General features: G+C 32.1%; 1 protein-coding gene and 1 long non-coding RNA gene across 2 annotated transcripts; both read left to right on the top strand.

Annotated features, from left to right (window-relative positions):
- Positions 1-4,081: 4,081 nt before the first annotated feature.
- LOC133191325 (uncharacterized) lies at positions 4,082-7,684 on the top strand. Its single transcript, XR_009721673.1, has 7 exons — positions 4,082-4,279; positions 4,813-4,991; positions 5,537-5,618; positions 5,721-5,813; positions 5,966-6,079; positions 6,841-6,971; positions 7,220-7,684. It is a non-coding gene; the product is annotated as an uncharacterized LOC133191325 (long non-coding RNA).
- Positions 7,685-22,693: 15,009 nt separating this feature from the next.
- On the top strand, positions 22,694-23,380 carry LOC133191569 (uncharacterized). The gene has a single exon (XM_061327316.1). It carries the CDS (start codon positions 22,694-22,696, stop codon positions 23,378-23,380), a length of 687 nt encoding a protein of 228 aa, XP_061183300.1.
- Positions 23,381-23,654: the final 274 nt, after the last annotated feature.

The raw sequence follows: 23,654 nt of genomic DNA, 5'->3' as shown, positions 1-23,654 counted from the left end.
AACAGTCTTGGTTGTAGTTTAGATGCAATCACTAATACAACGCTTTGACATTGGCAATTAGAAAAAAATATTATATAAATTTATGAAATCCTTCATAGTTCTTCAACTGACTGAAAAGAATTTAGCATGAAACATGTTCGACGGTGTCTGGTCAATTCGAACCCTGCTCCATTCGGACCATGACATAAGGCCCCAGACTGTAATTGTGATATTTTGTTTAAAACTATTTTTTTTATTATTTCTCCTGAGTCACTCACTTGACTTATTGCTATCTTCAAATTCAAAATGATCTTTTGAAATTGTTTTTCTTCTTCGACGTCATTGAAGCCTTTCAGGCTTTTGATTTCATTTGAAATTGGAACTAACTTGCATAGATTTTCTCAGTTCTGTTTTTCAGGTTTAAGAAGTAATTGTATCAGTTTTTTTGTCATTATTGAAATTGGAACTAATTTGAATTGATTGTGTGTTATGTTTTTCAGGTTTAAGAAGTATAATTTCAACTGTATGTATTTTCTCATTGAAAGTGGAAATAATTTGCACAGATTTTGTGTTTTGTTTTTCAGGTTAAAGACGTAACTATTGTCTTATTGAACTTGGAACTAATTTGAATAGATAGTGGATTTTTTTTGTTTTGTTTGTTTTGTTTTTTCAGGTTCAAGAAGTTACTAATTGTATGTATTTCTCATTGAAATTGGAACTAATAGATTGTGTCTTTTGTTTTTCAGGTGAAAGACAATATATATATCCATTTTCTTGCATTAAAATTGAAACTTATTGGAATAGATCATGTGTTTGTTTGTTTGGGGTTTTTTTCCAGGTTATAAACAGTAACTGTATTTTCTCATTGAAATTGGAACTAATCTGCATATATTGTTTTTTGTTTTCAGTTTAAAGACAGTAACTAATGTATTTTTTTTATTGAAGATACAAGTAATTTGTAGATCATTGTCTGTCTGTCTGACTGTTTGCTTCAGGTCCCATTAATACAATTTGCAGATATTAAAGCAAACCTATAAATGCATTGTTTATACTGCAGATATTGCAGCAAACCTATAAATGCTTTTTTTTTATATAATGCACATTTCAGAAGCTGCATATTGAGAGGTATACCTTTCAGGCTTATCATTGACTATTGTTTAGGATTAAACTGTCTTTAGTTTCATCTGACAAAAAGATTGAGAATTAAAAATTATTCTGATAACCAAACTTGACCAGGTATATTTTAATAATTATTATGAATATAAGAATTAGCATTGGGATGCACACATTGAATCAACATCAACAATTAATGTAGTATTGTACACATGACATTTCTGTGATATATCTGGTATTATGGGAATTTATTGTAGTATTGTACACTTGACATTTCTATGATATATCTGGGATTACAGGAATTTATTGTAGTATTGTACACTTGGCATTTCTATGATATATCTGGGATTATGGGAATTTATTGTAGTATTGTACACATGACATTTCTGTGATATATCTGGGATTATGGGAATTTGTTGTAGTGTTTTATACATGACATTTCTATGATATATCTGGGATTATGGGAATTTATTGTAGTATTGTACACATGACATTTCTGTGATATATCTGGGATTATGGGAATTTATTGTAGCATTGTACACTTGGCATTTCTATGATATATCTGGGATTATGGGAATTTATTGTAGTATTGTACACATGACATTTCTATGATATATCTGGGATTATGGGAATTTATTGTAGTATTGTACACATGACATTTCTGTGATATATCTGGGATTATGGGAATTTATTGTAGTATTGTACACATGACATTTCTATGATATATCTGGGATTATGGGAATTTATTGTAGTATTGTACACATGGCATTTCTATGATATATCTGGGATTATGGGAATTTGTTGTAGTGTTTTATACATGACATTTCTATGATATATCTGGGATTATGGGAATTTATTGTAGTATTGTACACATGGCATTTCTATGATATATCTGGGATTATGGGAATTTATTGTAGTGTTTTATACATGACATTTCTATGATATATCTGGGATTATGGGAATTTATTGTAGTATTGTAAACATGACATTTCTATGATATATCTGGGATTATGGGAATTTATTGTAGTATTGTACACATGGCATTTCTATGATATATCTGTGATTATGGGAATTTATTGTAGTATTGTACACATGGCATTTCTATGATATATCTGGGATTATGGGAATTTATTGTAGTATTGTACACATGACCTTTCTATGATATATCTGGGATTATGGGAATTAATTGTAGTATTGTACACATGACATTTCTATGATATATCTGGGATTATGGGAATTTATTGTAGTCTTGTACACATGACATTTCTATGATATATCTGGGATTATGGGAATTTATTGTAGTGTTGTACATATGGCATTTCTATGATATATCTGGGATTATGGGAATTTATTGTAGTATTGTACATATGGCATTTCTATGATATATCTGGGATTATGGGAATTTATTGTAGTATTCTATGATACATCTGGGATTATGGGAATTTATTGTAGTACATGTATTTTACACATGACATTTCTTTGATATATCTTGGATTATGTGAATTTATTGAACAATAGTATTGTACACATGACAATTGTATGAAATATCTGGGGTTATGGTAATTTATTGTAGCATTGTACAGATGCCATTTTCTATGATATATCTGGGGTTATTGGAATTTATTGTAATATCAGACCTGGCAACCCTTCCACTTTTGGCATAATTCTTCTGCTTTCTAAAACTAAAATAAGTTGTTATGCCATGACAATCAATTTTATGCTTTTAAAATTTTTATGCTGAAAAAATGCATTATGTAATATTTTTATGTTGGTCAGTTATGATTATTGCTTCCTTTGTATTATACTTTAACAGTACCATAAGCTCAAGAAGTATTTAACACAATTTATTGAATATCTTCTCGCTCAATTTAATGCTAGTAGGTTGTAATTAAATGTAAACTGTAATTTGCAATGACTTAATGACTATCACAAGCAATTGACCAATTACTTCATAAAGGTTAAAGAAATGATAAGATTTGTCTGAATGTTAGAATGTCGTTGTTTTACAACAAATGAAGTTAATGTTAATAATGAATGATTTAAAACATTTTTACTCTCTTCATTTTATGATATATAGCAGGCAGAATTGTTTAGATGAGATAGAAATGCGATGAGATGACAAAATTGTAAAATTTGAAGAATTATGCTTTTGCCTCTGAAATTCCACCAAAATTAAGCTTTAGACTACATTTCTGCAATGAAAAGGGTAGGCAGGTCTGTTGTGTTGTACACGACATTTTCTGTAATATCATCTGGGGTTATGGGAATTTGTTGTAGTATTGTACACATGACAATATTCTATGATATATCTGGGGTTATGGGAATTTATTGTAGTATTGTACACATGACAATATTCTATGATATATCTGGGGTTATGGGAATTTATTGTAGTATTGTACACATGACAATATTCTATGATATATCTGGGGTTATGGGAATTTATTGTAGTATTGTACACATGGCATTTATTGTAGTATTGTACACATGGAATTTGTTGTATTGTACACATGACAATATTCTATGATATATCGGGGGTTATAGGAATTTAAGTATTGCACATGTGATGTTTTCTATGATATGTCTGGGATTAGGGGAAAATATTGTAGTATTGTACGTGTGATGTTTTCTATGATATATCTGGTGTTATGGGAATTTTTTAGATTGTACATAAGTTATTATCTGTAATTTATCTTGGGGTTTTGGAATTTATTGTAGTATTGTACACATGACTGTCCTATCTATGGTTTATTTGAAGTAATTGGAATTTCTTGTAGAATTTCCACATGACAATTTCTATGGGATTATGGAAATTTATTGTAGCATTGTATTTATGACATTTTCTCTGATTGATCTGAAGTTATAGGAATTTGGCATGATATTGTACAAACATTTTCTGTGAATTATATGGGGTGTGTAATGAAAATGCCATGGAGTGGAGAAATTCTAGATGCTCTTGAAAGTTAATTTTTGGCCATGGAACTGTAAATGCTGACCTCTGTCTAAGCAAGGAAACTGTTAAGGTCACAATGAGTCTGGAATTGTGTGCATATACATGTTCAGTTCAGTTTTTATCTGAGACCCAACAGAATACTGTACAAGAAGAGGCAAAGGAAACGGACTGAAGACGTGAAGGTGCTGAAGACGAGAAGCGATACCAGTTTTTGTATAAATACAGAAGCCAGTGCAGGTATGTTATTTGCAAATTTGTTAATTAAGGAAGCTCTGAACACTTCTTACTGAAGAGTTCTGATTCTAAGGAAGTTACGCAGTTGGAATGATCTGCCCTGTTTTGTGAAATGGAATAAACAGAAACAATTTACAGTAAATGACACAATATAAAAATGACTACTTGTATCCATAATATATTGGACCAAGATAAAGATCTTATTAAAAAAAAAACATATGTATATTTCCTTAATGAATTAGTAAACATCAGTGATTTTTGTTCCATAATACTTTTTTGGACATTTTATCTGGAGAAATACGGCAAGCACCTTTTGTCAAAGGTGAAGATAAAAATCTACATTTTCATAATTATATGATATAATTATTGATTTTCTTAAAAGAGATAGAAAACATTTTCATGCATGTTTATAAGAGCTTTCTTAAAAGATCTATTTAACCATGATTTTGTGGGAATAAATGATGTACCTATTAATATTCTGTTGTACAATGTAATTAAATTATACCAAAAGAATGACAAGTAGATGTCTCTTACAGCCAAGATCGACACTGATGGTAATCCCCATCTAATGAACATCCTGCTAACTTGACCTTAGATTTACCACCATTCATACCAGAAGTTTGAAATCAATGGAGAGCAGAGTGGCTATGAAGAAATATGCTGAGGGAAACATGAAGAAAGAAAACATGACGGCCTTAGTGAAAGAAATGATATTGTAAGCAAAATTATGATTTATAGAAAATACCTCTTACAAGGTAATTAATTTAAATGTAGTCTGTAGATCAAAAATATTCTGTGAACCCTATTTTAGCAAGATGATTTTTTGATGCATGTATTCTTGCAAAGTGAAATTTTAACAAAATTAGTTAATGATTTACAAATTGATCCTTTCTGAATTAAATATATATATGAGAGTGAAATATTTACTTACAGAATTCTTTCATAAGTACACAAAAATAAAGTTCTTGAAAAAAAGGTGATTTACAGTATAGATGTAAATACTGTAACCCAACTATTATTCGTGTTATCTTTTATTCGTGACTCGTTAGTTTGAAATCAATCCATGACGATTAATTTTTGCAAATGAGGAATTATTCTATACAAATACAAAGCAAAATAAATGGTTCGTGGTGATTAATATTCACGAGTTAAAGTAGGTTGTGAAATTTGCAAATATTTCTTGCACGCGAATAATAGTTGGTTTACAGTAATTAACATACAGTACATTTATAATTATAAGACAAATTTTTTTTATTTTAGGGCTATTTCACAGAAGAGGAGGGAAGAATTCAAGAAGTTTTTCGGGATTTAGAGTTAGCTAAAATTTAAGATGGATTTTTTGGTAAATTTAAAATTTAACTTTTTATCATATTAAAAAATTATTTAAAGATGAAGGAGCAGCATTTATCAGTAATGCTAACTTCTGTTATGATTCTCTTCACAGATGTGGCAATTGTAGACTGGTAGAATTTATCTGCTGTGAATTTGACCAGGATGTATTGGACTGCCTTGATCAACTGTCCATATAATCATTATGGTAAATATCAAAATTCGATTTTAGCCATCTGAACACTTGCCAAATAATGCCAAATTTTAATCCTAGCTAAAATTTCTGCTTTTGCATGTAGTAATGCGTATTCATGAATGATTAATATTCACGAGAATATAATTATTTTAATATTTAATTAGTTCTGGAGGGTCCAAACTCAAACCTAACATTCTTGAGGTACTACAAGCATTAGGAGAGAAGCCATTTGCCATAAAATGTCCAAAATACATTTGAAGTGATGATCATCATCAATGGTAATTTTTTATTTTAAAGATTACGTCGTACTGTATTGTTCAGAAATGCGTAGAACGCAGGTATGGATTCCGGCAGAGGTGCTTCATACGCTTGCCCCCTCTAAAACAAAAAATAAGAGATAATTTTCATTGTCTTACATTGATGTAAGACAGTCATTTATGATATTGATTAAAAGTCATTTATGTGCTAAAATAAGATTCTACAAATTGTGAACTATCAGGAGCTTGGAGGGGGGGGGCTTTTCCCCAAACCTCCAACTGGACCCTGCCTCTCTGGGACCTCAGCAGAACCAATGCCCCTTGCCATTTTAAAGCACCTTCTCTGGGAAAGCAAAATCCTGGATCCACACCTGAAATGTACTTGTGTGAAAGATTTTCTAATTTAAGATTTTTATATAGTTCTGGAAAGCTAGGCTTTACTCATGATGCCTGTCATTACAGGGTTTGAGCTATGTTTTATTAATTTTTTTCTTTCGCGAACAAACAGTCTAACTTGTATTATTGTAGGATAATAAAGTTCTTGTGAATAAAAAGGGATTAACAGTTCTAGTCTTGAAAAATTTACTTCTTCTATTCAATTAAAGTTATTGAAATAAAGTTAGTTAATAATCAACATGAATTATTATTACATTTACACATTTAAATGATTCTCTTCGAGAAGGTTTATTCCAGAATTGGCATAGGTCAATGAATAATATTGAAAATAACCTTTAAATCATTTTAAAAATTTTTTAAAGTATTTGGTTCTTTTAATATTTCAGGCTTTGGGTGAAGGTTGTCTGTAATTGCCAAGTCAACATTTACCGAGCCAATATCTGGTGCCTCTCGCAAGCTGAAGAATATATAGAAAAACCAACATTCATCACATTTGATCTTGCAGCTACCAGACTTGGTAAGTTGTTCAACTAAGATCCTAGTTTTGGCAAAAAGTGGTTGTTTCTATCATTATCTATCATTAACTTTGTCTAAAATATCACAGTAAAAAATGAAAATAAGGGGGGGGGGTGTTTCTATAGACTAAGAACATTATTTTAGGCAAAATTGGGTTGTTTCTATTATTATTATCTGCATTAATACCCTTAATACTTGTACTTTATATATCATGGTAAAAAAATATAATTTAATGTTGTATTTCTATAGTGTTGGACAAGGAGCCTTGCCCTGTATTACTCAAACTGGAGCGGTGGAGGTAGAGTCCGGGGATATTTTCACTATCTGTGTTCTTCCCAGAATTCCTATATGGCCTGGAGGTAGACTCCGGAGATATTAAAATTTCACTGTCGTGTTCTTCCAAGAATTCCCTTAGAGTCTGGAGCAGAGCAAACCACCAGAATAGTCTGTAATGGAACCTTAGTTTTTTCTCATGGATAATTTTGACAATTTTATTGTATTATTGTACAGATGGCATTTTCTAGGGTTAAGGAAATTCAGTGTAGCATTGTACTGACATTTTTATGAATTATCTTCGGTTACGAAAATTTAATTTTGTATTGTTTACTTGATATTTTCTAGGATTTATCTGGAGATATAGAAATTAATGCATTATTGTATTATACTTTATATGATTTATTTGGGTTATTTTAATTATTCAACTGTATAACTCTCTCTGTGGTAAGTTATGTGTAAGTTATTTTCTTTGAATTGTCTTGAATTAATATGAATTTTATGCAGTATTGTATACTTTATTATTTCTATGATATACCTGGGGTCATTGGGATTATGGGAATTTATTGTAGTATTATATACTTTATATGACATTTCTGGGTTATTTGGGATGATGGGAATTTATTGCAGTATTGTATACCTAATAGTTTTTATGATGTATGTGGAATTAAGTGGGATTATAGGGATTTCATGAAGCATTGTATTCTTTATGGTTTTTATGATATATTGGGGGTTAATGGGGTTAGGGAATTTCATGTTGTATACTTTATAGTTTCTAGGATTTATTCGGGGTTAATGGGGTTAGGGAATTTCATGTAGTATTGTCTACTTTATAGTTTCTTAGATATATCTGGGATTATTTGGGGTATTAGAATTTCATGTTGTTTTGTATTTATAGTTTCTATGATTTATTTGGGGTTGAGGGGGTTAGGGAATTTCATGTAGTATTGTATGCTTTATATTTTTTATGATTTATTCAGGGTTAATGGGGTTAGGGAATTTCATGTAGTATTGTGTACTTTATAGTTTCTGTAATATATCGGGGGTAATTAGGGTTATGAGAATTTCATGTAGTATTGTATACTTTATATTTTTTATGATTTATTCGGGGTTAATGGGGTTAGGGAATTTCATTTAGTATTGTGTACTTTATAGTTTCTAGGATTTATTCGGGGTTAATGGGGTTAGGGAATTTCATGTAGTATTGTGTACTTTATAGTTTCTATAATATATCGGGGGTAATTAGGGTTATGAGAATTTCATGTAGTATTGTATACTTTATATTTTTTATGATTTATTCGGGGTTAATGGGGTTAGGGAATTTCATGTAGTATTGTGTACTTTATAGTTTCTATAATTTATTTGGGGTTAATGGGGTTAGGGAATTTCATGTAGTATTGTGTACTTTATAGTTTCTGTAATATATCGGGGGTAATTAGGGTTATGAGAATTTCATGTAGTATTGTATACTTTATAGTTTCTATGATTTATTCGGGGTTAATGGGGTTAGGGAATTTCATGTAGTATTGTGTACTTTATAGTTTCTGTAATATATTGGGGGTAATTAGGGTTATGAGAATTTCATGTAGTATTGTATACTTTATATTTTTTATGATTTATTCAGGGTTAATGGGGTTAGGGAATTCCATGTAGTATTGTGTACTTTATAGTTTCTATGATGTATATTATCTTGGGTTATAGGGATTTGTGTTGGGTTTTCATGCAGTATTGTATACTTTATAGTTTAAGAATAATAGAGTATTGAATACTTGTCTTTTTTTTTTCACAAATTTTGTCTTTTTTAATGAGTTATCTAGCATGCTTGGAACTAATTATTGTAGTATTGTCCATTATTATTAGTATTATGTCATTAATTTTTTTTGATTTTTGGAATTTAATGTATTGTTTTGTGTACATTACACGTCTAGGGTTTATCTGGGGTTATGGGAATTTAAAGTTAAGTATTTTACACATCACATTAAACTATGGGATTTTGTTGTATCATCACACACATGGCATTTCTATAATATATCTAGGTTATAAAGATTTATTGTAGGATTACACACATATAACATTTTCTCTGATTTATGGGGCGGGGGTTATAGATTTATTGTTGTACTGTACATGTGACAATTTCCATAATTGATCTTGGGCTATAATTATAAGGTTATGGGAATTATTGGTCATATTACACACATTACATTTTCTCTGATTTATCTCGGGTTATGGGGTTTAGTTATAGTTTTGAACACAGGATATTTATTAATTTAGGGTTTTGGGAATTTAATAAATTATTTTAAACATGAATTTTCTATGAATTAATTATGGGGTAATGGAATTTAAATGTAATATTATACATATGGTTATAAGAATTCAATGTTATGTTGTACCTGTCATGACATTTTCTATGATTGACCTTGGGATATGTAAATTTTTTGTTGTATTGTATACTTGTTAATTTTATAAAGTATCTGTGCTTTTGTAAATTTAATTTTGTATTGTTAACTTGAATTTTTTTATGATTTTGTCTGGGGTTACACAGGAATTTATTTTAGTTATAACTGCACACTTCATATTATCTGTGATTAATCTAGGGTTTTGGAAATTCAATATACCGGGTAGTACACAATTCTCTATGATTTCTGTGGGATTATGGGAATTAAATTTTTATTGCACACTTTACAATTACTATGAATTATCTAGGGCTATGGGAATCAAGTGTAGCATTGTACAGTCATTACATTTTCTTGGATTTATAGTTGCATGGGGTTATTAGAATTTATCGTGGTATGACACACTAATGTCTTCACATTTTCTATCATATAAATGAATATGGGGTTATAGGAATTTAATACAGTATATTGAATACTTGAAATTTTCTCTGATTTATCTGGGGTCATGGGAATCTATTGTAGTATTTTCTATGAATTATCATTGGTTATGGGAATTCAATTAGGTACTGTGTATAGGTACTTGAAATTTTCTATTAGCTTCTAGGGTTGTGGGAAATTACCTTGCATTATCATAATTTACTGTAGTAATGTATACTTTATATTATTTTCTATGATTTATCTGGGGTTATGTGAATTTATGGTGCATAATGGGAATTTAATGTAGTTATTTGCTTATATTTATTTGGGGGTTGGCATATTCATTTTTTAGATCATAATCTTTATTTTTTTTTATGGTATCTCATTTTCAATTCAAGTTTGTTGAATAATGTGTCTTCCATTCTTTTGTTTGTCTTGTCTATTTTTTTTTTTGGTGGTGGTGGTGGGGGGGGGGGGGGAACAAGGGAAGCATAGGAATAGGAAAATAATGTGGATTTTGCTGAACATTGTATATTGTAATAAAAGATGTTGCTTTGTTTTCATGTGGTTGATTAACATTTACATACATCTACACATAGAAACAATAATGAACTTTGCAGGCATACATGTACATTAATGTCTATATAATGTTTGATTTTTTTCAGTGTCACACATATGTGTCATTAAGTAGGTAAAAGTAATAGTGATTGACCAACTTGTTTTAGGTGTGCATTATTGAAAAGAATTAAGTTTTCTTCAGAGATTAGAACTGGTATGTAAATCAAACTTGCAGAGAATCAAAGTATAATAAGACAAATATATCATGGGAATGCGTTTGATGAGTTAATTGTTAATTAAGCTTGTTTATGATGATAATGTCTTTCCAGAACTAAACATGCAAAACGTTTTACAATACATCTGTGGATGTTTATACTGATGCTTGCAATGGATTCTGAATAAGCCCTACATGTGCTTTAGACACTCATGCAGTACAGTGTGATAGAGCTGCCTTTCTAGTATGATATTCTTTAAGTTGTATCGAACCCATGTTTGCACATATTGTGTGCCTACACATGAATGCTTTGCCCTAATGCAGCTTTGTATGCTGCATCTGACCTATATTTTATGATACAATCTACACTGTTTCATAAATTACTTGCTTTTGTTGCAAGTCAATGAGAACCAGTTTAGCTCATCAGGTACATCCACCTTAAGCTTTGTTTTTCAGATAAATCAGGATTTTGTGCATGTTAACCTTATTTTGTTACATGTAACTTGATACCTTTATATGCTTTATTATGTATTTATTGGGTTTTTTATGTAAATAAATGTGTATTTATTTGTTAGTAGTGTAATTTTTTAAATGCATTTCTAATGTCATATGAAATGATTTAGATAAATGTTCATGTAGAGCTGCCTGCATGGTGCAGTGGTTAGATCTCAAGCCTTTGCTCTAGAGTTGTGGAGTAAAGTGTTGAACCTTAAGTCACAGGTTCGAATCCCACTGTGGGATATGGAGACTGGTACTTCGGATAAGATTGTATCAACCGAGGTCTCATGTCACAGTAGGTGTTGGCAAGAAAAAGATCACTCACTGCTCAGTAGCCCTGAGTGCCAGGTATAGGTTTAAAATTTACAGCCCTCCATCAGCAAGTGCTGATGTCTTAATATGAGTGAAAAATTCTCAAAAGGGGCATTGAACAAAGAAAAGTTTTAAGCTGAACTTCGGTATCTGGAATAATACCATGGATATTTTATGAAAATGTAAAAAGAAAAAAAAAGTTGTTTATCCCAGATTTGAAAGAAAAGTAGTAAGCTGGATGTCCTGAGTGCCAATACATTTTGTCTGAAATTTAGATCTCAAGATTAGATCAGAAAAACTCAAATTAATATTCCAGGTTAGATTTAAATAAAAAAAATGTTCAAATATGTTGAAAAAAAAAAGTTATTTTGAAATGAAACAAAAGAGTGAGGCGAGTTTATTTTCTCGGAAAGTACATGTTTAAATTGTCAGTACCCATGTAATGTCATCTTTGGTATGTAACGGGAAATCCTGGCATAAAACAACACAGAGAAGAATATCCAGTTTTCAATATATTGATCATCATTTCAATATTTATATATGATATAACAACTGGCTCTGAAATTAATATAAAACACACAATAATACTAGAATGGTGCTATAAAAATATAATAATAGATATACATAAGAATCATTATAAACATTGTGTCATAAGTAAATATTTCACTATATGGAATTTACTAATGCTTTACACGTATAAAGGGAGGTAACTCTTATAACCTTAATTGAAATACTTTTCACCATCGTGAAGAGTTATCTTTCTTATTTAGCAAAATAATGAAAGTATGGAACCAAGTCTACCTTACAACTGTAGGTCTTCAAATACGAAAATAATCTATAATAATAAGAAAATTGATAAATTCCTAAGGATATGCGCTTTACAATTCCTCTGTATATGCCTCTGTCTTTGTCCAGGAATTTGCCAGAATTATGTAAACTGATGAAATTATAGAACACCTTTCTACAACTTTCTGCATGTCTTAAAACATCCAAACTGAATAATGTTTACTCTGAGTGTAATACATCTACTACCACCTTTTTCTAAACACTTTTCTCAATAATAACAAAAAGTACATGCATACCGGTATTATCTTCAAACAAAAGTGTAGGAAAGATAACTCTTGCATGCATATTTCCAAATATAATAAAGACAATAGTTAACTCCCTTTCTACACAAGAATCAAAATTAATTATAAATAATATAAATATACAGATACAGTTTTCACTGCATAGTATCAGTATTATTATGAATTCAGAAAATATGAATGCTTACCACTCATGAGTTGTAAAATTGAAGATTGTACAGCAATAAACTAATACTAGATTCTTATACTCACATCATGAAACTATTTTATCCATGGATAAAAAATAAATACAATATGATCAACCATTATAATAAAATTAAAAAGGTTTCAAGATATTTCTTTTATCATAGAAGCATATACATTTGTATTTATTTAAACCTCATTATCTAAAAGTCGATGTGACCTAGAAAAATCTTCGAGATATCCGAGGAATTGAGATATCAAGGGTAAAATACTAAAAGAATAATTAGTTGGGACTTCCAAATCAGTTCAACATATCCATGGTATTCGAAATATCAGTGTTCAAGATATCGAAGTTCAACTGTAATTATGTATGCATCTACAAATCAATTGACTGATGAAGAATATTCTCTACAAAACAATTCATTTTGACTGAAAATACCTTTTTAAGAATGACTACAGTAAGCCCGGAACTAGACATCACAATAGAAAAATTCCCTCCAAAATTATAATCACATGATTGGAAACCCTGTATACCTGACCATAATTAAGCATAGGTATCTCCTCCAAAAATTGCTACAGTGCTTAAAAGTTAAAAAAATCCACATGACAATTCTTAGGTTAATCAACTGAGTACTGTAAATATATTCATAAATCAGTTCATGTGTTACAAATAATTAATAAACGAATTCATATCATAATAGTTTAATTGATTGAAATTATATATCAATTAAATTTCATTCTGTCACAATTACATTTACATTATGTCTGGAGTTTTAATTTTCTGACCAAGTCTTTAAACTGTAAAATGACAACATTTCTGTCCTAGGCATTCCAGGGTAGTAATTAGCTGTGCACTGTCATTTCTGTCCTAGGCATTCCAGGGTTGTAATTAGCTGTGCACTGTCATTTCTGTCCTAGGCATTCCAGGGTTGTAATTAGCTGTGCACTGTCATTTCTGTCCTAGGCATTCCAGGGTTGTAATTAGCTGTGCAGTCATTTCTGTCCTAGGCATTCCAGGGTTGTAATTAGCTGTGCACTATGAGGAAGAATCATGAAGGAGCCAGACTCTGCCGTTCAGCAAGTGGAGGCTGGTTTCCTTTATGTGCTCTTTAGTTTGGTGGCTTGTCAATCTTGGAAGATGGAATTGGGAAATGAGAATAGGGTTGGAATTCTTTGCTGTCTACAGAGAGACACAAAAACTGTCTCCATGCAGTGTCTTTCCAACTGTCACTGTGGTTTTGGCAGAAAGACCAGTTACTCTTTTCATTGAACCTGTAGAATATACCTCTCAATATTTTCTATGCTCCAGCTAGGGCAAATTTCTTTTGTTTCGATCAGCAGAAATGTTCCCTTACCTGGATCTTTGGGAAACCAGGATGGAAAAACTGTCCTCCATCTTGCTGTATTTTATAATAAATGAAGGTATATGTCCACATGAATGAAATTATATGTGGTACTCTAAAAATGCTGACTACAGGTCTTTCAGTTGCTGAACTTGTGCAGTGGACATTGTGGCCTTTAATTGTCTCTTATAGCAAGCATATATCATGTTCTTAGGGATGTTGTCTTGTTCCACTGCTTCCTTGAAATAGAATTGTACAAATGCCAATCATAAGGATTTACCTGAAGAAAGAACTATATGCGGTATATGCACATTTTTGCCCCCAAAAAAGTCATATTTTGAAAATTTCTTGAAATGTGCTGAATTGTATATATTGTGTGAGAAATCTAAATTAACAAAAAATATTATAGTTTCGAAGTAGTTTATTGGCAACTTTTCTTTCTATGATGTCTATGATGTGTTATTTTTCAGAAAAAGGACAAAATGGACAAAATTTGTTCAATTTTTACTATAAAATTTATAGAGCAGGCCTGCTCAAGAACAATATTTACATATTTCATTGATATTATCATTCTACACATTATATCAAAATATTGAGTTGTAGTAGACCTGCGCTTGCTGACTTTTACTCAAAATATCAACGTAATATACACTTTTTTTGTATAAATCATGGAAATTTTGAATTTACGTCATCTTTCTGACATCATATTTAACATATGGCATCATGGCTTATGAAAATATTCAGTGCTTTGAAGTCTGCATATATTCCCCTGTTTTAGAACATTATTATATATTTCTCCATCAAAGTTTGATTTTGGGGGCAAATATTGGTCATTACTGAATATAATCCTTTTTGTTTCCAAATTAATTTGTCAAGATTTAAATGTTGAAGAAAGATAAGTCTAAACAATTTCAATTTTTCACTTCAGAAAAGCACACAAACAATATGTACACAATTCTATTAGAATACTTATACTTCATCCAAGCCTCATTCTTCAAGTGTTGACTTATGTCTGTAGCTTACAGCGAGTGGTATAAACAGCAGCTACAATGAGGAAGGAGAGTAAGTACAGTGAAACCCCGTTATCTCAAACTCAACAGGACCGAGAAAAAAATTTGAGATATCCGCGGCCGAGGATTCAAGATATGGAGGGAAAAATACTTAAAGAATAAGTGGTTGGGACTTCCAAATCAGTTCAACATATCCATGGTATTTGAGATATCAGTGTTCGTGATATCTATGTTCTACTGTACATTACATTTCAAATACAACTGTTATCTTTAAAATAAGTTGATCAGTACATAGATTTAATGTACAGTTGAGCTTCGATATCTTGAAACACTGATATCTCAAATACCATGGAATGGATATGTTGCAGTGATTTGGAAGTCCCAACCCCTTATTCTTCTAAGTATTTTACAGTTACCTCTGAAATCTCGAATCCTCAGATATCTTGAAGCTTTTCCTCAGTCCCATCAAGTTCAAGATAATGAGGTTTGACTGTATTTAAAGTGAATCAAAAGAAATTACTGGTAATTTAATGACTTCAATAAAACTACGTGAACTTTCTTAAAATTTCACAATTTTCAGAAATCAGTTTTAATTGTTTGTGTTTCTATGTACATTCACAATACATGTACCCTCATTTGAAATGGCTATTTCTTTTTGATAAAGGTATTAGACATTGCATTCTGGAAGTAAAATAAATTTTTTTCCACATTAAATTTTCCTAAAATAAATAAGTGTAACAGGTTCAATTATAATGCATTAGAATACACCATGAGGGTTCACATTGATCTGTTTAAGACCAGTATATGGTAATCCAATAGCCCTGAAACTGTTAATAAATATAGTTATAAACACATGTAACTCTGTAATACAAGTAATTACAAACTCCAAACTTAAAACACATGATCGACAAACTTAATATTCAACATTATAATATTATTTACTTATATGATAAACATATATACAGTACAACACTCTGAATAAAGGGCAATAACTCTTAATTTCAGCTGAACAGATATATAGGGCTTTAAAGGGAAAAAAACTTACAAAATTGCAGGAAAAAATGCTTTTTGGTTATAGCTTGGTAAATCAAAAAGATTCATCTAACATCTTTTACAATCAAAAGCTTCATTTACTTATATGTGTGTGGATGCTAAAAAATCTGGAGTTAGAAAATTCTCCTTTCTGGGGGAATGAGAAGGGGGAAGGGTAGTTGAACATATTTTAAGTAGGGATGTCAAAATATTTATTTTCCATAGTCGAATATTCGATTCCATTATTCGAACGATAGTCGATTATTCGGAACATTTTCTGAAAATAAAATTTTATTTCAGACTTCACTGGTATACATGACGTATTCAAAAACCCTTTTACTTAAATATGTTTAAAAAGTAACATAAGAATATATGCAACGTAATGTTTGATAGCATGATTATATGAAATAAATTTAAAAATCTAATTCTCCAAAATTTATGATTTCCCATCAATTAAATTCATAAAATGGTCTGCACATGCAGAGTGAGCATTCAAAAATTGCTAGCCGATATTTTTTAAAGCTTATTATGAAATAAATTTGGGGGGGTGGGGTGGGGGGAGGTAATTTCACACTATCCAAACACTAGGTGGTTGTTAAATTGTTAAACATTTAGTAACTGCTTATTCATTAATTGATTGCTCTGGCTTTCAGAACGTCCTTAATTATAAACAGTTTAAAAATGCAAGCGAAGTTTTAATAATTATCGAAGCATCAAAACATGTCACAGCTATGGTTTGTTCCTTGCATTTGAGCAATCTTAAAATAAAAGATAATTGGTACATCGTATAAAATCCAGTCCAATTAATTATTTCACAAACAAAGCCCAGTATATATATTGATGGTTGATTTATCACAAAAACAACACAAGCAGTGACTGATAGATAATTCTCGCAGTAGTGAAGCATTTATATAAATAACTGTACTTTCTATACACACACGGAAAATCAAGTTTTTTGTAGAGGAAAATTATCTTATCAACTATCTCCAAGGAAAGACGGTTTCTCAATTTTGTAATGAGAATTCTATATCAATATCACTCTTTAATTGCATTTTTAAAATTATAATATTCGAATGTCGTTTCATTATTCGATCATCAGTCCATTCGACTGACAGTCGAATAGTCGATTATTCGTTGACATCCCTAATTTTAAGGTAAGTTTCCAGACAAATAAACTTGCTTGATGTGAATTTGTTGTCAGATGGCATAAAATTCACAACAAGCGAGTTTATTGGTCTGTATAGACGACTAGAAAGGGTAAGGAGATGGATAAAATTTACAGATTGGTTATCGAATATGTCTAGAATTAAGGAATGAAAGGTCGCTGATTGACCAATGCTGGAAAGTGGCGAAATACATCCCCAAAGTGTGCAGAAAATCTTGTGCCGTAAATTGCACCATATTTGCAATACCGGATTTGCAGCATCATGGTAAAAGACTAACATATAAAACCATAATACTACAGTTCTGTAGCTAATCACAATCTAATTATTTTATGATTTTTGCTTAGATTTTTCTTTTCAGTAATGAGTAATAGTGACACCTGTTTGTCTTCAGCTGGAATGACTTCAGAAGAGCTTTCAATTACCTCCCATCTCTTCTCGTGTAAAGGTGGGATAACTGAGATGAGAGTATGTACATGTGACAAAATTGTGATTGAACATTGACACAACTAGGTGAGAAACTGTATATATGATGTACTATTTAATCTAACCACACCAAAGAAGATGCATATCAAACATTTGAAACAAGAAAATTCAAAGAATTGTGGTCCCCCACTTTCGGTGTCTTAATGGATGGGATGCCATTATTTATGGCATATTGTAACTGTCTTGTTTGTTTGTCCTGTCTTGTCTGTGCATCATACAAAAAAAACATAAATTATTGAAATAATAAGAGTTATAACAAAGATTATAGCTTCTCAAAACTACATCAAACCTCAAGATGAAGGTCAGTAGGAATCTGAGGTCAAATATCATAATACAATCCAAAAGATCTTGTCACAAGTAATGAACATGTGAAAAAAATATGAAAAACCAGAGTATACAATTGTAAAGATCTTGAAATAGGTAATGCACATATCAAATTAAATACCGTATCTTCTCTAGATCAAAAGTTAAAATTAGCAGCAATGTTAAAATTTTTTAATATTGGGTCAAACTTCAAGGTCATGGGGCTAAAAATCATAGTACATTTGGAAATTTGTTTTTCACAGGTAATGCACATGTCATACATGTGATAAGTCAAAGACCACAAAACTGTACATGAGCCATAAAAAAACTGGAATTTGGGTGAAAAAACTGTACACTGCCTATCAAAAAACAGTACAAAAAATGGTATAAAATATCGCTTAAATTCTTCTGAAATTCCATCGTAATCATTGTTATAAACATCGTATATTTTATACCTACGAAGATCTGGGTCAGATTCACGTATATTAAGACTAAAGTCATGTATATCAACTTTAGAAGTTGGCTTAATTTTTTTCAATCAAGTTACGTATACGAAACATTAACAGTAATTAAGTACCCCTTAAAAAATAAAGCTACCTAAAGGGGTATTTGATACGGATTTATAGCAAGATAATTATCCCAATTGGCAGTTCACACCTTCGCACGCGATGGTTTGTGTACACTACACAATTATCAGAAGGTCAAGTGTCAAACACAGGTGACGTTTTCCAGTGTCTCGCGAGCGAGAATGAGAGGAAAATGGCGGCATTTAGCGAGAAATTCAAAATACTGTACAAATTTTCATATTCCGTGACTTTTGGTGTCCCGCCGGTACACGATGAATGGGCTCAAAAAACTGTACATTTTGCGTACAGCCTGTACATATCACATGTATGACATGTCAAATATAAATGCCCTATCTTTGCTCCTTCAGAAGTTAGCAACACTGATAAAATGTTTGAAAATTAGGTCAAAAATGAAGGTCAAGGTTACAGTAGTCAAATACCATAGCACATTCTGAAAAATTTTGACACACTTTATGCACTTGTCAAATATGAACGCTCTTTCACATGTCATTCAAAAGAAATCACCAAAGTTAACATTTTTGAAAATTAGGTCAAGCATGAAGGTCAAGGGATCAAATAACATAGCATGCTTGGAATTGTCTTGTCACAGGTAATGCACATGCCAAATATGAAAGCCCTATCTTTTCTCAATCAAAAGTTATAAGCAAAGATAAAATTTTTGTAAAGTAGGTTAAACTTCAAGGTCAATGAGTCAAAAACACTTGTATACTTGGAAAGGTCTTGTCACAGGTAATGTAAATATGTATTATGAAAGCCCTATCTTTTCTCATTAAAATTTTATTGCCAATTTTAGGTAATGTTAAATTTCTTGAAAAGTAGGTCAAACTTCAAGTTTAAGGTCATGGGGTCAAAAAATCACTGTATATTTGGAAAGGTCTTGTCACAGGTAATATACATATATAATATGAAGACCCTATCTTTTCTCATTCAAAAGTAATGACCTGCAAGGTCAAAGTTTTCATGACAGACAGACTGATAGATGAATGAAATTTAATGTTCCCTTCCTTTGGCAAAAGTGGGGGACAATGAAAAATTAAGTCACTGAAATCTTTATTTCAAGGTTGACATGATTTTCTCTCTTCAACACTCAATCTGTTTAATATTAAGATAGTTATATATTATATTTGATGGGTGTATCAGGTGCCATGGTGGGCGCCTCACTTATTGGTGCAAATGTCAACTTCTTACAAGACTTATGTTTTTTAAGACTTCAAGAAATTTGAATCATATGAGATGCATGAAATGAAAATTGTCAGATGAAAAGATTTTAATTTCAAACTTCATTTACAATTTTATTCAATTGAATTATAATATTTTGAGTTACTGTTCCTGGTTGATGAGCAGATATCCTTAATATTTATTATTAGATAACATTAAAATTGGTAAGGCCATGCAGACATTATTTTGATATTCTAGCTAATTCAAGTCTCTTGCTATTCTGTCTTGCTTTGCTGAGGCTGTTTCATCAATGGCAAAGGAATTTACAGTCCTCAGTTCAAGCAAGAAACAACTGTTTCTGTGAATCTGCAATGTCACAAATACCTGAGATTGAATCTCACACTTTACCAGTGACAGAAAAATTTAAGAGCAACAAGTATTTTATTTTTTAACCCTTCTCTCTCTCTCCATAATGTTGATCATTGATTCCATGTCTTGCTGACAAAAATTCAACAACTGATTTAAAGCAATTTTAGGTGATAAAAAATAATCTTCTGAAGTCGGTGTCTACGTAGTTGTCAACAACAGTATAGTAATGTAGTTCTGCACCATAACATGATGAGGTCTGTACCTATACTGTACATATATACATAAATTGATGTGTTCAAAATTTAGCGCAATCACTGGGTATTGAGTGGTTGGCTGATCATGAATTAGCATTACACACGACCACGCCATGAATTGTACAATGTATTCATTTATGTATTATTAATGGTATTCATGAATTATAGTGCATTGTTGTCCATACCAAAGCCGCTAAAATATGAAGCCTGCTTTTATAAGTACACATACAGTATATGAATGAAAGAAAAGTACATGCATTATTTAATATAAATATGATGACACAAATATATCCTCTTTATAAAGAAATTTCCTTCAATTTTTTGCCCCCAGGACTTGAACCTGGACCTCCTCAGTGCAGAATAAAATTTATGCATGAGGTGTGCTGACCAGTTACACTAGGGCAGTACAACACGACAGTCAAATGTAGCTCCTAGAAGTGGAAAACAAGAGGCCTATGGGCCACAACGCTCACCTGAGTAACTTTGGCCTTGCTGTTTTTCACCTCATTCCCCCTTGTAGTACTTATTGTGGCCCCGCCCTACCCCCAGGGGTCATGATTTGAACAATTTAGAATCTACACTACCCCAGGATGCTTCTACACAAGTTTCAGCTTTTCTGGCCCTGTGGTTCTTGTGAAGATTTTTAAAGATTTTTTTCTGCATATTTCAATGTAAAACTTGGATTCCCTATTGTGGCCCTGCCCTACCCCCAGAGGGCATGATTTGAATAATTAGAATCTACACTATCCCCTGGATGCTTCAACATAAGTTTCAGCCTTTCTGGCCCTGTGGTTCTTGAGAAGAAGATTTTTAAAGATTTTTTCTCCATATTTCAATGTAAAACTTGGATTCCCTATTGTGGCCCCACCCTACCCCCGGGGGTCATGATTTGAACAATTTAGAATCTACACTACCCCAGGATGCTTCCACATAAGTTTCAGCTTTTCTGGCCCTGTGGTTCTTGAGAAGAAGATTTTTAAACATTTTTTCTCCATATTTCAATGTAAAACTTGGATTCCCTATTGTGTCCCTGTCCTACCCCTGGGAGTCATGATTTGAACAATTTAGAATCTACACTACCCCAGGATGCTTCTACATAAGTTTCAGCTTTTCTGGCCCAGTGGTTCTTGAGAAGAAGATTTTTAAACATTTTTTCTCCATATTTCAATATAAACTTGGATTTCCTATTGTGTCCCTGCCCTACCCCTGGGGGTCATGATTTAAACAATTTAGAATCTACACTACCCCAGGATGCTTCTACATAAGTTTCAGCCTTTCTGGCCCTGTGGTTCTTGAGAAGAAGATTTTTTAATGATCCCACCCAATTTTTGTCTTTTCTTGGTTATCTCCCCTCAGGAAGGGAATTGGCCCTTCATTTTAGCAATTTAAACTCCTCTTTACCCAAATGCTTTGTACCAAGTTTGGTTAAAATTGGCCCAGTGGTTCTTGAGAAGAAGTTGAAAATGTGAAAAGTTTACAGATGGATGGAGAGATGGACGGACGGATGACAGACACGGGTGATCAGAAAAGCTCACTTGAGCATTCTGTCCTGTAACCAATATTATATCAATAATAAACTGGCTCTTTAATTACCTTGTATGTCTATCAAAGGTCAACAAGTAGAAGGATCCAGGTAACAATTCAAGAATATGGCATATAAACATCAAACATATAAGATGTACAAAATGGGTGTTTGCATGTATAAAGGCTTCTGGACGGAGACTGAAGCGTCAGTGTATAATGCGGGGCATCAGGTGACATATGCCCAGTATGTGGGTAGATTAGGGTCAGAGGTCATAACAATAAGGAGAATGTGACATATGTAAATAAGACTTTTTCACTACAATTTACTGTGACAATCACATTTAACTTCTTTTCAAAAATAAAATTAGTTCTTTAGCTTTTTATCAATTCTAAGTGAAAAACTGTCTACATTATGAATTAAATTGTTGCAGCATTATTAGTTACACGGTCTGTTGGGGACCTAATACATAGTCATACAGGGTTTGAAATGGAAATCCCTATCTAGCAAGGCTAAAACCCACGGGGTTATCTCTCTTTTATCAGAGATTTAAGATGTGACCGATGGGTATATGGAATAAAACCCAGGGTAAATCCCCAAACACCCTTGATAAAACCCAGGGCAAATCCCCATACACCTTTGATAAATCCCAGGGTAAATGCCCATACACCTTTGATAAAACCCAGGGTAAATGCCCATACACCTTTGGTAAAACCCAGGGCAAATCCCCATACACCTTTGATAAATCCCAGGGTAAATCCCCATACACCTTTGATAAAACCCAGGGTAAATGCCCATACACCTTTGATAAAACCCAGGGTAAATGCCCATACACCTTTGATAAAACCCAGGGTAAATGCCTATACACCCTTGATAAAACCCAGGGTAAATGCCCATACACCTTTGATAAAACCCAGGGTAAATGCCCATACACCTTTGATAAAACCCAGGGTAAATGCCTATACACCCTTGATAAAACCCAGGGTAAATGCCCAAACACCCTTGATAAAACCCAGGGTAAATCCTCGTACACCCTTGATAAAACCCAGGGTAAATCCCTGTACACCCTTGATAAAACTCAGGGTAAATGCCCAAAAGCCCTTGATAAAACCCAGGGTAAATCCCTGCACACCCTTGATAAAACCCAGGGTAAATCCCCATACAACCTTGATAAAACCCAGGTAAATCCCTGTACACCCTTAATAAAACTCAGGGTAAATCCCCAAACACCCTTGATTGAACGTGGATAACAATTTTATTTCCTGTGTACCCAAATAAATTCCTTTTACATACATTTAAGTCCAATCAACTGTGTTTCAAGCTATCGATGAGATTTACTATGTGGTACAATGCATCATGACGTCATGTTATTTTCATTTTTTCTTAGAGAAACTCTGCATTCTAACATCATGTTATTTACCCCCCACCCCCCCAGCTCAAGTTGGGTGTACCGAAATTTTAACCAGTTTGCTAACCATTCAAATCTTGTGTTACAAGCTAGACCAATCAAATCTTGTGTTACAA

The sequence above is a fragment of the Saccostrea echinata genome, unplaced genomic scaffold, assembly GCF_033153115.1.
Source record: "Saccostrea echinata isolate AGI-Se365-2 ecotype Australia unplaced genomic scaffold, CSIRO_AGI_Sech_v1 ptg000023l, whole genome shotgun sequence".
Taxonomy (NCBI): domain Eukaryota; kingdom Metazoa; phylum Mollusca; class Bivalvia; order Ostreida; family Ostreidae; genus Saccostrea; species Saccostrea echinata.
The sequence above is the reverse complement of the archived record's forward strand: the minus strand, read 5'-3'. Positions and strand labels throughout refer to the sequence as shown.

Bases quoted from the DNA above. Each gene is read 5' to 3' on its own strand.
- LOC133191569 (XM_061327316.1), top strand. From the start codon at position 22,694: ATGGGTATATGGAATAAAACCCAGGGTAAATCCCCAAACACCCTTGAT.